We start from the raw sequence: 18284 nt of genomic DNA, 5'->3' as shown, positions 1-18284 counted from the left end.
ACATGTGTGATTTCTCGGCACAGAAGGTTTGGGATCAACAGCTGCTCATTCTTGCTTCAAGTTTTGGTAACCTACAGCAGGTCATCGCTCTCAAAACGCTTTATGAAAGGTCGTACAGTGTGCCGTTGAACTCGAGGAAAGAGTTTTAGAGCAGAGAAAGCTGGATGAAGGGCAGATCATGTTGTTAATCATAATTAACCTGGTCCAAATTCTTGAGCCTGGATTATGGGAATAAATATATGTAATTTTCAAGTCAAGTCTCAATGTATTTAATGAAATCTTAACCAAAAAGTGCCAAATTACGATTCTTCCTCAGTGCATTGGCGGTTTCACATATGAACTTTTTCTTACCTGGCAACTAGATCAGTGTAGATATTTATTGTGAGCTGAAGACATAGGGCCCTATTTTAACGATCTGAAATGCAAGTATCAAACGCGAAACGCAAGTAACTTTGTGGGCGGATCTCGGGCGCTGTTCCATATTCATAGGTGTGGTTTGGGCGTAACGTGAAATAAACCAATCAGAGCGTCATCTCACATTCCCTTTAAGAGCAGGCGCGCTTGTTCCATGGCGGATTGCTATTATAACGGCGGATTTGCCAGGAGCGGTTCACAGCCGAGGAGACCGACGTTCTCGTCAGGGCCGTAAAACACAGAGAAGTGACATTGGGGATGGAGAAACACACCCAAATTAGCTTCGGTTAAACAGGCGTATAATAATTTGGGTAAATGTGTAAGCTAGATTTACGCCTATTTTTTCACATCTTCGTGGACACAACAATGATTTCCCTCGTGTGGAATATTTTTCCTTGTAATTATGTATGGTTTGCAAAAATGGGAACTGCTGCGTCTGTGTGTCTATGCGAGAAGCAAAGTGTATGCGCGTTGTGCACACGCTACATTATGGCCAAGCATGCGCCCTTAAAATAGCATCTGAAAACGGAATTGTTTTCTGGAACTGCAAAATAGCACCAGGGAACGTTTGCGCCGGAACACGCCGCCTCTTTTCGCTGAACCGCCCCCGGGAGCGCAAGTTCATTCCCTAATTTACCGGCGTGCATCTGTGGAGGGAAAAGTCCGCTGTGCGTCAGGTGCATAATAGGAATGATACATGCGTCGGTGTACAAAGTCAATTGCGCTGGGTGCAAGATAGGGCCCATAGTGTTAAATCTTACTCATTGTGGTTTTCTGGCGTCTTGACAAGATTTGCATGCTGTATATCTTTCACTGATTTGTACTTTGTTTCCTCATGTTATCAGATGGATGTTTGAGTGTGTCGCTCCTGTTTTACCCCTGAGGCTCATCGTGATTGTGATGATAGCAAAGGTGTGTGTGACGGTCGGTGTTCCTCATTCCTGTGTTATAGAACAATACAGTGTACTTTAGCACATTAGTGTGTGTTATTTGGGCAGAACAGATGTTAGATGTGAGATTACTGGTGTTTTTTCACGGGGTGGTGCCGCTCACGTTTTATCTGTCTGATCTTCACACACATTTGAGGTGTGTTTGTGTAGTAGAGCTGAAGAAAGGATCTTGGAAACGGGTTCAAGAAAGCATAAAACAATTGTGAAATTGTTTCGAATCCAGTATGATGGGATGAGACACCCGTGATCAGTCAAGCTTTATCATGCATTTAATCCACAGCCACTAATGACCGAAAGTTTGGCACGTGAACTATATAGCTTGCTAAAAATTGAAAATTAAATAGCTAATCATATTGGCCCAAATTCCTGCTCCAATATGCATCCCATTGGCTGTTATTGTGTCATGCAACATTGACTATACTGGAAAACATGATGGCCTTATTAAGTTATTGATCTTATTTCTCTTTAACTCCAATTGTTGTGACAAGTTTTGGATTTTGATCTTAAGTTTTCAAAAATGAACCTTAAAGTTGACTATTTGAGCTGAAACAAAGGTTATCTTCAAGTGTTTAGTTGAGTTTACTCACGTTTTTAAGGCAGCAGGTGAACTTTTGTTTCTAAGTTTAACCAGATGTTTACGTGCATCATCATAATGGGATTTAGGCAATATTGCGATTAAACTTTACCTCATTTAAACAAAATACTTAATCGTAGCAACCATAATCGTAGTTAAATGTGGCGTATGCCGATTTTAACTGCAATAAACAGGCATGTAAACACTTTAATGCATCTTTTCCACTCTGACCAAAGTGTGCATGTGTTTGTGACGAATGAGGATGATATTGTCATGCTCAGATTTGTAAGGAAGGCATTGCATATTTGGGTTTTAAATAAAACTGAGTTCATGTTGGCAACGTTGCACGACAAAGGTATAATGCAGTATATTGATGGTCAAAACATCACAATGAAGACACTTTTAGGCACGTCAAAGTCCAAATGTGATTTGCATTCGATGCAAATAGATTAAAACATTGCTCAGTAACACAGTTGATCATTTGTGAATAATGGTGGTAAAAATAACCACAAATCTTAGTGAATAGTGAAAATTGCATGTAAATGGTAGTGAAGAGGTTTGCTTGTCATGTTAAAAGTCCTTACTCGGATTACTGGAAATAATCATATTATTGGTGCACATGTAAATGTAGTAAATTTCACATTCATTGTAGACAGTCAAATAGCGTCTTGAAGGAAACGTGTCATTTCACGTCGTGTTCATCATGCATTAACCGTGTTCTTCTGGGTTTGCAGACATCTATCAAAGATTTCTGTCCGTCATGGGAAGGTTTCCATATTATGCACATTTCCCACACTAAAGGCCAAATCCACATAATGACCTAATCCTGGCAGATTCCAGCGGGGTTGGTCACAGCATCGCTCCGATTTAGGGCTCGTGTTCCACAGGAGTTTCATTCCACATGAGTAAGCAACTACAACAATGAGCCTGTTTGTCATTTGTGCATTTCTACTTCTGTTGCTCTTTTTCTACGTAAAGCTCCTTATTGCCGTCTTACGGGATTTGTGTGTTTGTTTGCCGTATTATTGGTCAGGATGTTCCAAATAAATATTTTTCAGCAAATAATGAACTAAATTGGAGAGCTATTTTGTGGGACAGAGATGTCATTACTCATAATGCATTACAGATGAAAATGTTGTTTCCTCTCAGAGATACTCATTTCGTTGTACGGTATATTTAAAAGAAAATAATTGACTGAAATTTTGAAGTGTGCTGACTGACAACAACGTTTAAGGTTTTTCTGATGTGGCATTGAACATTATTATCAAAGTCCCCCTGTAGTCAATCATTTTATCCTTTAAAACTCATCTTTGATCACCAAAATAACATATTTTAACGTTTTTTCCTTGAAAAAAATTCTTCATGGCTTAAAATATCTTGAATGTAACTCGACGCCCTTGCCTCATTTAGTATACGCGGTTCTATGAATATGCAAATGAGCCCCGCCTCCACTCACTCACTCAGCTCAGAGAACCACTGGTTGACGATCACACGTTGATCTGATTGGTTACAAGGTAGTTTGTGACGTCAGAAACACCAGCGATTTCAAAGCGTGTTTTTGAGACTGTCTTTGGTTCACTGCAGTTTTAAGGAGAGAATACTCAGCAATGGTGTCGACTTATGAATTTACACATGGTTTGTCTTAAAGCATATTAAAAACACCATTATAAACAACATTAATAGCTGGATTTTCACCACAGGGGGACTTTAATGCTTCATTTAGCAGTGGTTGCTCATATTGGAAAGGTCAAGAGCCATAAAGGTGAATTAACAGCAACGGTCCCGTTAACTCCAACAGATTTTCACAAGATTTGGTTTGTCATCTTGTAAATAGCATGAAAACCTTGACATAATAACATGTCCCAAACATGACCTTTCCAACAATAGGCGCAGTCTAGACCTGACATGTGTCACAGACATGACAAGAATGTGTGTATGTGTGTGTTTGAGTGATGATTTCACAGTTGTGTTTTGTCTTCTGGTATTATGCAACCATAAGCTGCACCTTCTGAATCACATACTGATACTAGCGCTGTCAGATTCACACTGCGTTACAATTGCAAGATGACAAATTTGAGAAGGTTCACATCTTCAGACACATTTCATAATGCTAGAATGAGTCATGTGTAGCGTTGTTGATGACAGCAGAACACTTAATTGCTCTTAATATGCACATTAATACGCCTCACAAAGTATTAAAGACGACGTGCATCAGGTTATTGGCTATGATAGACAGACAGGAGTATATTGTAGAGGTTGCTCGCTAATTCTAAAAGTTAGTCAACCTGTTAATTGCCACTTTTGGACATCGATCTGAACGTAACTAGTTGTAATTCACAGGCTACATGCTTTGAAACACAGACGTAAAGGTTTGCTTTTAAAGAAGACACTCGTCGGATTTTTGCAGAAGTGGAAGCACTTCAAAAAGTGAAAAAAAGTTATAGAAGCAAATATATACGAAATATATATCTTAGAAAATAATTTGGACTCTAAAATTGATAGAAAAGCCTGATTAACATTAACGACTAGGAGTGTGAACCGACACTGGTCTCACGGTTCGGTTCGAATTACGATTATCATGTCATCAATTCAGTTCAATTCGATATCGCGATGCACCTCAATTTAAAATTTTACTTCAAAAATGATGTGTGCGCATGTGTGTGTGTGTGTGTGTGTGTGTGTGTGTGCTCGCCTGTTCGGGAAGTCGCAGTGACAGAAACAGTGACATTCCAGACAGTTTAAGTTTCAAGGGAGTAAAGCTTGTTTATGCCATTAAGAAAAGGAAAATCTGTCAAATAAATGTTGTTTTAAAGAAATATTCATTTAAAAGCAGCGCTCATTAATCAGTGTATTATGTTACCATTAAAGATGCGCATCAACCGTCGCCGAATCCGCTGTTGAAGGTGACGATCATCCATTTATAATCTCGCGTAACACAGAATAATTGTAGTTTGACCATCGGGTGCGGATACTTAAATCAGACAAAGTTATTGGGGCGGGAGGATGATTTATTTTTGGCTGCGGATTCGGCGTTGGAGCTCATCCGCTTACTCTACAGCAGTCAGACTCTGCCAGGCGTTAACAGCGCGGGGTGAAAACGGCTAACGTGGTTTATCAAGTTTGTGGTATTACCTCCTGCATATTCTATTTGTGCGTGACTTGAGTGCACACAGCGCGTGTCTTCTGCAGGTCGTGCTTACCAGGTTGTTCATCAAAGCCGAAATGTGCCCAGATGTAGGCTTTTAAAGTAGCTGGAGCATTTTTAAGCGCGTCTCGCCTCCCTCTGCCATTGTATGCTACCGCGACAAAGCACGTACGCGACAAATGACCTCAGAAAAGCGTCAGTACATTATAATCGGTTATGGTCTATTACTGAACCGATACCGAATCGTCCTCTTCTGCATCGCGATACATCGTAGAAACAATACATTTTTACACCCCTATTAACGACGGACAGCAGCAGCTTTATTAGAGCGCTGTCACTTTAAGGCCGGATCCAATACACTGATACACACCCGATATTCTCCAAACTGTTTACGTTCACTAAAGACATAACAGGCTGTGTTTACTCGCCAAAATGAAAATGAACACTGGTGCCAAATGCAGTTTTCATGAGATTCACCAAGATATTTTTAACCGTTGAAGCTCCATATTGGAAAAACTTCATTTTTAACTTGCGTAAGAGGAATTAGTAATGGCTAATGGGATCATTCTTTACCATGATAATTAGTGCACATCCGGTTTTAAAACTAACAACATCCATCCTAAGTTTAAAGTGATTTCTACTTAAGGCACTTAAGAAAAGTAGTGCTTTGCTTTTAGATTAAGGTCTTGAGTTTCACACAAAGTAACAGTCATTAGCAAGAGTTGTTTTCAGTGAGTTATTAACATTCCCTCGTTGCTCGGTTAAATGTCTAGTTTCATTCTCTGTGTACTTCATTTTGCGCAAGCCTCTGCTATTTATAAAACTGGGATTTCTTGCCTTATGAATGATTCATGCAGAAGCTTAGACTCTTTCCACAGGCGATCGAGGATCTTGCTGACACAGATATTACTGCAGCTGAAACAAACAAACCTGCAAAATTAAACCAGCTGATTTCATAAGGGCTGTTTCACCGTTGAATGCCTTTCTGAACTCAACTATACTGGTGTTTCAGTCGATCTGTGGAGGCACTGAAGAGACAGGAGGATTATTGTGATCATGGCCACACCTGAATGATAAAGTCATCGTTATTCAGACCGGATCCCTCATACACACCAGTGTTGACTCAGTCGCTTGTGTGTGTGTGTGTGTGTGTGATTTCACTATTCATGTTGTTGTGAAGAGTTTTGAATGGATTGTAAGGTGTTTGTCTACAGCATGTGGGAGAAACTTAACCTTTACAACTAAAAATGTAGGTTGCTTTATAACATCTGGGGGATGGAGATCTTTAGAGAAGTTTTTAGGAATCAAGTTCTTAGATGTTAAAATGCCCCTATAATGCTTTTTCAGATATGATCTTTCATGTAGTGTGTAATAGAGCTGTTTGTGAATGTAAAAGCTCTGCAAAGTTTTAAAGCTCAAAGTGCAGATAAATGGAGTGTTTGTCTCCTAAAAGAAAGAAGTGATTCTGAACTGAAACGAGTCGTCAGTAATTCCAGTCTCACTTCCTAATGACCCTGTAGGTTTGGAAGTAATTTGCATAATGCCAGCCTCTGGTCTTGATTGGCTGATCAGCGTCTCTTTGCCCCGCCCTCAAACTCTGTAGTTTCTCTGAGACTGGAAGAGTTTGGTTCGTGTTGTTCATGTCGAGAAGACGCTGTTTTCTGAGATTGATACGGTAAAACCCACGCCATCGTTACTGCTCGTATCACTGTGATCAAGAGCTGAGATTCAGATATGATAATGAGCGTTTGCTTTCTGACCAATCACAGCAGACTGGGCCGTCTGACCAATCAGAGCAGAGCAGCGCTCAGAGAGGCGGAGTTTAGAGAGACTGAATCTTCGTTCGAAGCGTTTCAGACACTGAGAGAAAAGAGCTGATGCTGCAGTGGAGATTATGAGGAAATTAAAGTGTTTTTGACCTTATATGAATGTAAACCTGTTGTAGGAGACTCAAAAACACAATTAGGAGCCTTTAAAAGAGCATAATAGGGCACTTTAAGGCAGACAAACAGATGTTTACAAAAAATCTTTCCTTCTAATGATTAATAAATAGTTTAATACATGCAAATGATCTGTCTTTTGCTTTTTGCTTACCAACTGATATATTATCCTCTTGTCTTCTGTTATCATGATTTAACATAATGTTTTTTCCACGTAGAGAGGGAAACGTGCCATTTGCAACCCATTTTACTTCTGTAATGTGACGTAGTTCAGAGTGAAACAGGAAATTCAATGAGAAATTATTGATTTAATTGTAAGCCAGACAGAATGCACATTTGCTAAAACTAAAATAATGCCTAATTTAATCATTGGCGATTGCGTAACATGATCCAGTGACCCACTAGAAGATCTAAGAAACAATCAGAAAAGAAAGTAGTTTTAGAGAAAGATAGTAATAGTTTGATTAAAGATGACTCTGATTCCTAGCATCTCTAAATGTATCCTAAATAAGCTGACTAGTCAATCCAACTTCCCTTCATACATTCACAAACTGATAGATGTTTTATAATGAATGTATACTTTTGTCCATATGTTTGCGCTGGGCTTACGATCTGTCATGAGTGTGTATTTAACATGTACAGCTGCACTAAATGTGTTTGTTTTTTGTTATAGTTCACAATGTAGGAATAAAACCTTTACAAATTTTTCCCAGCATGTTACGGTTTTGCTTGACGTTTGAGTATGAAACACACATACAACTCTGACGCCCAGATTTACAACACACACACACACACACACACACACACACACACACACACCCTCACACACACACAGGATTCCTGTGGGCTTGTTATGTTTGCCATCGTTTCCATCTGCCAACTCCACCCTAGTGAACTCACACTGAGACACACACAGGGTTTATATTGGGCATCCGTCCACTTTATTTCTCCACAAATTAACCAAACAATAAATTAAGTTAACCTATAAAGTCAAACACTCACGCACAGTGACCCCAAATGTCTGAATATCATTACATTAGATTGAGTATGTGCGCTCAAATGCTGCAGGATCTTTTCTTTTCGCTAACATTGACTTTTCTTCATCATGTCGGTCTCAGCGTCCTTGAATCAGCTTCATGTTCAACACTAGATCTATTATGTGTTCTTTATGTCAGATGTTTTGATTGCACAGTGTGTTTGTGCATCTTCCTTTATGACACTTTTGTTTTTGTGATCTAATGCAGTGATATGTTAGTGTGTCTGGAGTCCACACATGTTTTAGAGGATCTGCAGGGCTGGATAAACAACTGTGTTGTTGGAAAAAAGGTCTCAGGCTGTGTTTGACGTCAGCAGACTGCCATCATAAACACACACACACAGAGCTGAGAGGATGAGATACATCAGTGCTATTATTAATAGTATAGAATTATTATTATTGTTGTTAGGGGAAAAAAGCCAGAAGGCTTTGATTTTTCTCCTCAATCCGAGACTTTACAGGTTTGTGTGTTGTTGTGAGTCAGTTTTAATAATATATTTATGAATATATTATTTGTACTCTGACTATGAATTTGAATTATTTTTTATGAATTTAATTTGAATATACCATTTAAAAGTTTGGGCTCCGTATGTATTAAAAACATTTAAAAAAGTAATATTGTGATATATTTCACAATTTAAAATAGCTGTCTTCTATGTCAATATATGTTAAAATGTAATTTATTTCTGTGATCAAAGCTGAATTTTCAGCATCATTTCTCCAGTCTTTCTTTTATTATCTTTATCTTTTATTTTAAAGTGATAAAAGCTTTAAAACATTCAAATAAATGTGTGACCATTTAGATAATTTGTGACAAATTTTCATAAATGTTATTAAATTATTATTTAAATGTTATGTTATTATTTAAAATAGTATAATATATATATATATATATATATATATATATATATATATATATATATATATATATATATATATTCATTTCAAATAAATAGTTCATTTGAACTTTCTATTCATCAAAGAAAATATTTTTCATCTGAAAATCACGGTTTCCACAAAAGTATGAAGCAGCACAACTGTTTTCTACAGTGATAAGAACATCAATTAATGTTTTTTGAGCAGCAAATCAGCATATTAATATGATTTCTGAAGGATCATGTGACACTGAAGAAGACTTTTTGTTCTTTTAAGATAATCAACATGTATATTACGTTTGAGTAATTTCATATTTTGCATGCTAAACTTGAGTTGTGACGTGTCATGCTGTTAAACGGATCCCTCTAAATGTTTGTTTCTTTCTCTCTCTCCGTTTCTGAAGTCTCCACATGTTTGACGAGCTGTAAGAAAGTGGCTCCGCCTCCCGTTCCCCCTCGAACCACTTCCAAACCGTTCATCTCCGTCACCGTGCAGAGCAGCACCGAATCCGCGCAGGACTGTTACCCAGACCAGCAGGACCGCAAGAGCGAGGCCAACAGCCAATCAGGACGCAGCAACTCCTCCGACAGCCTCGACAGCACGCGGGCCAAGGGGTCGCGACCCCAGATTCCTGTCGCGGCGCCCCGGGAACCCCAGATCCCAGCGGCTGTGGTGATCTCTCCCAACCCTCATCATAATGAGCAGGTGAAGGGGGACGCTCTCGCCCCGGACGAACCCCCGATAGACCCCGTTCCACGACGGAAGCTTTCCTCCATCGGGATTCAAGTGAGTTTATTGAACTGAATGTGTCACATGTGGGTTTTAAGCCCTATCATACACCCGGGCGTGTCTTTTACTAGCTTCAGCCCGACACAGTTATCATTTTCACATCCTGCGCCACTGTGTTTAAAGGTGCATTGGGTAATATTTAGGAGGATCTGTTGACAGAAATGCAATATCATATACAGAACTATGTTTTCAGTGGTGTACAAATGGTGTCACACGTGGGTTTTGGGCCCTATAGATAAGGATATAGATACAGAAAACCGGGGTTTACGGTAGAAATGTGTGTATTTGATGTGCTTTTTTATTTTCAAAATCACTTTTTGGAAAATAAAGAACAAATACATAATGCATTTATTTATTTTATTTGGAAAATTAACCAACTCTTTATGGACCCTATCATACATTCGGCGCAATACAGCACCGGGCAAGTGTGTTTTGCTAGTTTCAGCCTGGCGCAATTTTCATTTTCATGTCCTGCGCTTACGTTGTTTAAATAGCAAATGCATTTGCGCCCATTTGTGCATCCATGGGCTGCTGGTCTGAAAACGAGGTGTGTTCAGGCGCATTGTTGGCACGTTACTATTTTGAGGAAACTGAAATGGACTGAGCCATTGACCAACTGAAACCTGGACTAAAGTCAATGGTGCAGTATTTGTTTTGTTATTTTAAGGGAACATTATTAATATGCGCATATAGGTGGGTCCATAACACGCGTACACTCTGCTTATTACACACACACACACACACACACACACACACACACACACACACACACACACACACACAGGCAGTAGCACACAAACATGCCAAATACTAAAAATAAAACGATTACAATATAAAAGATTATTATTGTGTACATAAAGATATGGTGGAATCCGGCTTGTCCCGTAGATGGTCTGCTTGTGCGTTAACCTCACACACCACACACACACACACACACACACAGCTTTAACCTCACGCACGAGCAGATCCGTTTGCGCTCTGGAGAAGCGTTCAGTCTTTCCGCTAATGTAAATAGCGGAATTAATGCAAATTCCGTCATGTAAATAGCCAATCCGCCACGGCTCGAGCACAACTGGCTTTTAAAGGGAATGGGAGATGAGACTCTGATTGGTTTTTTGCACATTACACCCAAAACACACCCATTACTCATTAAGAGAATAGGGACAACCCTTTTAAACCATGCGCCGGGTGCGCTGACCATTTTTCTCACCATTAAACTAGCTAAAGTGGATTCAGACACGCCCTAACTGCACTTTAGACCATTAGCTTTGATCGTTAAAATAGGGCCCTTTACCTTTGCAGACCTCTGTTTTTGTTTAATGTAGATCAGTTATATGGCTCATCTGTTTGTAGGTCGACTGTATTCAGGAAATCCAGGCTAAAGTAGAGACGCCACCATTGGCCAGATTCCAGTCGATCGGAGTTCAAGTGGAGGACGGCTGGACGTGAGTTTGTTTCACTTCTTGTTCTTCGCTTACTCGTGATAAAGCCTTTGAAACACAGCTCGCTTTTTGGTTCTGAAAGCATTTCTCCTCATTCATTTTTCTATATGCTTTCGACAAGGTTCTTCAGAGAGTCAATGCACACACACACACACACACACACACATAGATTCTTTCTTTCTTTCTTTTTTGCAAGGATGCTTTAAATTGAAGAAAGTGACAGTAAAGACATGTATAATGTTACAAAAGATTATATTTAAAATAAATGCTGTTCTTTTGAACTTTCTATTAATCAAAGAATCCTGAAAAAAGGATTCCACTAAATACTAATTAGAATGATTTCTGAAGGATCATGTGACACTGAAGACTGTAATGTACTGTAATGATGCTGAAAATTCAGCTTTAAAATTGTAAAATATATTCACATAACAAACAGTTATTTTAAAGAAAAATATTTCACAATATTACAGATTTTACTGTATTTTTGATCAAATTTTACAAATCTATATATATATTAAAATTAAATTACATTTTCATTTCAAATTATTTTTTCTTTTTAAAACATGAAATCATTTTAAATATTTCTGTTTGTTTGTCAAATTTAAAAGTAATTTATTTACATTTTTATTTTAGATTAATTTAGAGTTGATTCCTTTATTTTTTTACGTGGCACTCCTGAGGAAAATGCATAAGAAAATCAACTTGACTTCATTTAAACTAAGGGTCTAATAAAATCTGTCTTTAAGCATTGTCTCGTTGTATCTGATGTCACGCACAGATCTGCATGCGGTTCATGTCAACATCATTACCCTGTCAAGAATGTAGTCATCTTTATGATGGCCTAGTTTCTGCTGTCTAATGGAGACTGTGTAGTTTAATATGTCTGTGATTGATAAGGATTTCTGAGTGACCTCATTTAGCTCATAATTGTATGTGTGTGTCTCTGTGTGTGTGTGTGTGCGCGCGTGTTAGTTTCAGCCGCTCCAGTAGCATGGCCTCTCGTCAAGAGACGGACTCCGACACGCAAGATCTCTCGCTCACGTCCCTGACGTTCCCATCCAACTCCAAACAGACCGAGAAGAAAGTCATGGTCAACAGCGCCAGCCAATCAGTGAACTCGCCCCCTCACCTGTCCCTCGACAACGGTAACCACGACGACAACGACGACGTGGCGGTGACGACCAGCGGCCCCTCGCGACAGATCCTGACCAACCGCTCGACCACACAGAGCAGCTCCTCGTCCTTCTCGGAGAGCCTGGATCCCGCTCTCGACCCGTCGTCTCTGCCCCCCCCCGACCCCTGGCTGGACAGCGGGAACGGGACGGGGAACGGAGGATCCCCGGCGCTGGTGACGGGGGCCACGGCGTGCCGACGGGACGGGCACTGGTTCCTGAAGCTCCTGCAGGCCGAGACGGGCCGGATGGAGGGTTGGTGCGGTCAGATGGAGAAAGAAACCAAAGAGCACCAGCTCTCAGAGGAGGGTAAGATTGATTTGGCATGTTCTTGTTGACTGGAGATTGTAGGGCGTCCCATTTGTGGGCCACTAAAGCCCGGGACACACCAATCCGACGGTCGGCCGACTAAAGCCCCTTTCACACAGAGATTCCGGAAAATACACGGATAAAGTGACCCGGGATTTGACCCGGGTTCGTTTGATTTTGGTTCATTCACACTGCCAGTGATTTTCCGGAATCAGAGAAGTGCGTTCACACACAACCTGTAAAAGTCCCGTAAAGACACGTGACATCGACGTGACTTGATCTCCGCAGTGTCTTAAGTTTGCTTATGAGCTGCGATTACGAACCACGCTTGTGCATTTTCTTTCTCTGATTCGATCATAAACTAGCGCATTACGTACCGTTTCACAGCTGGCGAACGATCCCGGCTTCAGCGTCATCACTACGACACGGCATTGATTACGGCTTTTGTTCACACAGCGTGTGTTCCGGGACTGAACACGGCAATGTTACTAGGTCCCCAACCCGGCATCAATCCCGGGTCATGTTTGCGTTCACACATACCCCTTTTCCACCAAGGCAGTGCTGGTGCCGGTTCGGAGCCGGTGCCTACTTGCGAACCAGTTCTTTGTGTTTCGACGGCCAAAGAACCGGTTCTCGGCGAGGAAAATTGGTTCCAAAGCGACACCAACTCTTTGCTGGACTAGAACCGTTCTTTTACCACGTCATATGCTTACGTCGGGGGCTGGGGGCGGGGTTATTGTGACCAACAACTCGATGGGAAAGGTTGTGACCGCCATTGCTAAAAACACAGCGCTAGCTAGTAGAAAGAATGATTGAAGAAAGATGGATTCTAAACGTCTTCTTCTGACCCCAATATAGGATCGTAAAGCCAGGAGAAACATTTGCAGAAAGACGATGTAGTCCGCCATTGTAATTGTTATGCTTGAAGTTGGCGAAAGCTAAGACGTATGGCAACGTACACAGTGACGTAACAACGTCTAGTCAATGGAAAAACAAACAGGTTCTGAGAAGGTTCGCAAGTTGAACCAACTTTGAACCAGCACCAGTTCCGAACCAGTTCTTTTTTGGTGGAAAAGGGGTAACAGAAGGCAATCTCCCGGGATCAACGCGCTGTGTGAAAGGGGCTTATGTTTTCTCAGTGTGATGAATATAGACAGTTGTCTCATTTACACGCAGGCGCAGAACGCGCATGCTAGCTGACAGTCGGCAGTCGTTCTCTCTGTGTGTTCATGTGCAGCTTTTCCCCCGATGCAGGAGACGACACAGTCGGCTGTCATCAGCGCTAGTTCTTTGGCGTCGGTTTGGTGTGTCCCGGGCTTTAGGGGATGTTTACACCTGATCACTTCATGCTATCATAGCTCTCCGATCGTGAAAAGACCAGGTGTAAATGCTCTCCGAAACGCATTCGAGACGGATTTAAATCCGATCGCTCAAAACACTTCAGGAGGAGGTCTGAGACACGTGTAAATGCATCTGGTTGTTGAAAACACATATGTAAATTTTGCTCCTCCCAACAATGCTAAAAATAAACATGTAAGAGCGTGTTATAGGCAATATGTGACCCTGGACCACAAAACCAGTCATAAGTCGCACGGGTATATTTGTGGATTTATGCATGAGTGAAGTTGAATAGCGTGCCGCACGAGTGCTATTTTGAGACCGCAAGGCCGCGTGACGTCAGCAACGTAAACCGGAAGGGGGTCAACATAGAAGCGCGCTCGCTTATGATTCATGCTAGTACTGCTTGTTTTCTGCCGGTTATCCCTCAAATAAGAACATGCCGAGTAAACACTGCTGCTATGGAACTTGCAGAAACGACTCCAGACACTATGACCGTCCACATATGAAGGATGTATTCTTTATTCGTTTCCCGAAGCCAAAAACCCAGAGGGATAAATGTGAACGATGGGTCAACTTGTGCGGACGTCCAAAAGACCAGTTCAATGCATTAAAACATTATTTTGAATGAATGAATAACTCTCTCTCTCTCTCTCTCTCTCTCTCTCTCTATATATATATATAGTTACTTGTAGGTGCTACTACTGCCTTGAATGACATGTATTTATCATAAAAGTCATATGTAGGCCTACTTTCTTAAAATACTCTTATTTAAATATGTAAGACATGTTCAGCCTCTGCCTTTTTCTAGCAAGCCTGGTCATGATACAGGTAGGTCCTAGATCTGACAGATTTACTTTTTCTGTAGTAAGGAAACAGCCTTAGGGGGGAGGGTAAAATAATTGAGAGAATTTAGATTTGATATTAATTAAAAATTAAGTGTTGTTGGTTGCCCAAGTAGCATTAGCGATCGCTAAACAAAAAATAAATACATTAATAATAATAATATAAATGACCCCCAACAACTGTCAGACGTAAGACAACCAGAGGACATAGTATATATGACAGACAGGACATAGGGTGGTAAAAGATAGCTTGTTGAAACTGCAAAATGTCACTGTCAGTGGCGTAAGGCGATGTTTTTTGGGGGAGAAATTCTGTCGATAACAATCTACCTCTGGATCAGGTCGGCTCTTTTTCCCGTCTTTTTCAACCCTCTACACTCAAGCCATCTCTTCAATTGAATATTTGTATGTTCTTCTACTTCTATATCAGTGAATTTGGCACCGGGGACATCATTCTCGGACAGAGTTAGCAGGTTTAGCTCAGTAGACATCTCGTCCGTAAACTGTTTACATGCGTCTAGCATGAGTGACACGCGCGAGTTTGACCCCCCTAGCAACCGTCGCTAGCTTAATGAATATTAATGAGAAAAGGTGACGTATATCGTGCGGTACGCTATTGTAAAGGTTTTTTTTTTTTTTAGAAACGAGTGTTGCGGTTTTAAGATGCTTTTTCACACCTTGAGACTCTGTTTATAAATCGATTGCGCTCCTTCTAGCTGCTTTTTTTTAGCTTCTACTAAAAATGTTGTATCTTTAATTTTTTTGTAAATAAAGTGATCAAAGTCAGGTCTCTCTCTCTCTCTCTCTCTCTCTCTCTCTCTCTCTCTGTGTGTGTAGTGTTGGGGAAGGTTCGTAGCGCGGTGGGAAGCGCTCAGCTCCTCATATCCCAGAAGTTCCAGCAGTTCAGAGGCCTGTGTGAACAAAACCTGGTGGGTCAAACACACACGACTTCAGTCCAGATAGACGATGTCTTGCCTCACACACACACGTCTCCAGTGAACACAATGATTCATTTTCAGTGTTTTATTCACCGAGACAGAAGCAGTGGTAAGGTCGGTTCACACAGAGGACGATAATGAAATATAAAAGAGTTGTAGAGTTCACACCGCAATGATAACGAGAACGGGAACAGCCAATCAGAATCCATCCTGCTTTAACAGGCTCGAGTATTTAAAGCATTTGCTTATTATAAACGATATCTTCCGCTGGTGTGGACAATAATATAGTTATCGTTATAATTATCATTCTAGTTCTTGGTGTGAATGGGCATTTATTTATACTGTTTTAGTTTTTATTGATATTTAGAATGTTTTTTTATGTTTATAATTTCCAGTTTCATTGACATTCTATTCAATATTCTCTTCAGTTTTAGTTATTTTAGTGTGTCAAGTTAATTAAATGAAAATAAGAAGTGTTCCCTTGGCAGCTAGCTGAAATAAAATAAGTTTAAGTTTATTTCATTTAACGCTCATTTTATTTCAAGTAATGAAAATCTTGCTTTTTTATGGTTTTAGTTTACTATAATAACCCTGGATATTGAGCAGAATAAATCTGTGCATTTTATTAATAAAACTGCTCTCATCTCTTGCTAATTCAGTGGAACAATTTATGATTTTATGAACAATATTCACCCGTTCTCTGTGCTTGTGTGTTATTAACGAGGCTCTTTAAGAGTTCTGTATTTTGGACTGTTTTTGTTCGTCTGTTCTGACTAAAGCAGAAGAATCACATCAGCTTCTCCAAATCAGAAGATGGCAAGAGCGCCACACACACATCTATCACATGATCAACACGACCTCATATCTTGAGATGTGTCGCCCTCTTGTGGACAACTGAAGAAATGCTTGTGTGAATTATTTCTTCTTTTTTTTCGTTGTTCTTCTTCACTGTGTGTTCAGAATGTGAACGCAAACCCGAGACCGACGGCTCAGGATCTGGCCGGGTTTTGGGATCTTCTGCAGCTCTCGATTGAAGACATCAGCCTCAAGTTTGACGAACTTTATCATCTGAAATCAAACGACTGGAAGCTGAACGGAGACTCGCCTGAGAAGCAGGTACAAACACAACTAATGAAACCATCAGCAGGTTAGAAATGTTAAATTGTCATTTGAAACTGTCAATGTCGATATTCTCACTATTATACTATTTGTAAATTGTTTGAATTATCTCCTTTCCTTTTTAAGATTTAGTCATTTTGTCATATATTTATATATATAGCTTTAATATACACTGCTGGTTAAAAGTTAGCAAAGATTAAGATTGTTTTAAATGTTTGTTAAAGAAGTCTCTTCTGATCAGCAAGGCTGCATTTATTGATCAAAAATATAGAAATAGTAGTTTTCTATGTTAATATATAGTAAAGTGTAATTTATTCCTGTGATCAAAGCTGAATTTTCAGCATCATTACTCCAGTCTTCAGTGTCACATGATCCTTCAGAAATCATTCTAATATGATGATTTGCTGCTCTATTATTATTGGTACTTAATTATTAATAATTAGGGCTGTAAAAAGATTAAATCGCATCCAAAATAAAAGTTTGTGTTTACATAATATATATGTGTGTATTTTGTATATATAAATACACACACACACACACACACACACACACACACACACACACACATGCATGTATTTATTTAAGAAATATTTGCATATATAAACTGTATATATTTATATATAATTTATATTATATATAAATATAAATATTTTATATATAAATAACAAATTTTTCTTAAATATATACATGTAAGTGTGTGTATTTATATATACAAAATAATTATAAAACAGTACACACACATATTATGTAAACACAAACTTTTATTTTAGATGCGATTTAATCTTTTTACAGCCCTAATTATTAATATTAGCTCTTATTATTTATTATCTGTGTTGAAAATAGTTTTTGCTGTTTAATATCTTTGTTGTAATTGTGAAATATTTTGTTTCAGGATTCTTTGATGAATAGAAAGATTAAAAGAACAGCATTTATTTGAAATAGAATCTTTTGTAACATTATAAATGTCACTTTTGATGTGTTTAATGTCATTGCTGAAGTCTTTATTAGTGCATTGTATATTTATTTCAGGTCTAGTTTTAGTAATTTAGTACTTCAGCTTAAAATCATTTAATATTAATATTTTATTGCAGCTAACGAAATAATTTTTAACACTTGTAGTTTCAGTCAACATTAACAACTGGCATATGCATTAAGACTCTGTTTCTCATGTCTCTTCATCTCTGATCTTGATGCTGTTTAATATCTTTGTTGAAATTGTGGGGGGAAAAAATCTGGATTCTTTGATTGCAAAATAATCTCGAAAAATTACAATATCGTGGAAAAGTTCGTGTATTTTAGTAATTAAAAGGTGAAACTAATATATTTAGTATATATAACTATTTACATATGCATGATTATACTCTTCAGAGGGCCGACATTTCTGTATTTAATATCCT

The 18284-nt window shown here is 39.2% G+C and overlaps 1 protein-coding gene across 3 annotated transcripts in view; it reads left to right on the top strand.

Annotated features, from left to right (window-relative positions):
- dlgap4b (discs, large homolog-associated protein 4b) overlaps positions 1 to 18284 on the top strand; it is a 140736-nt gene that overhangs the window by 115885 nt on the left and 6567 nt on the right. For 2 of the 3 annotated variants that reach the window (XM_084425159.1, XM_084425158.1), the window contains exons 8-12: positions 9339 to 9721; positions 11078 to 11169; positions 12139 to 12647; positions 15668 to 15759; positions 16729 to 16884. In XM_084425159.1, coding sequence (XP_084281285.1) covers positions 9339 to 9721; positions 11078 to 11169; positions 12139 to 12647; positions 15668 to 15759; positions 16729 to 16884 — 1232 coding nt within the window. Of the gene's footprint in view, positions 1 to 9338; positions 9722 to 11077; positions 11170 to 12138; positions 12648 to 15667; positions 15760 to 16728; positions 16916 to 18284 lie in introns of all 3 variants that reach the window. The other variant, XM_084425160.1, reaches the window with a different exon arrangement.

The sequence above is a fragment of the Rutilus rutilus genome (assembly GCF_951802725.1).
Source record: "Rutilus rutilus genome assembly, chromosome: 12".
Taxonomy (NCBI): Eukaryota; Metazoa; Chordata; class Actinopteri; order Cypriniformes; family Leuciscidae; genus Rutilus; species Rutilus rutilus.
Note: the sequence above shows the minus strand (reverse complement) of the source record. Positions and strands in the feature narration are given on the sequence as shown.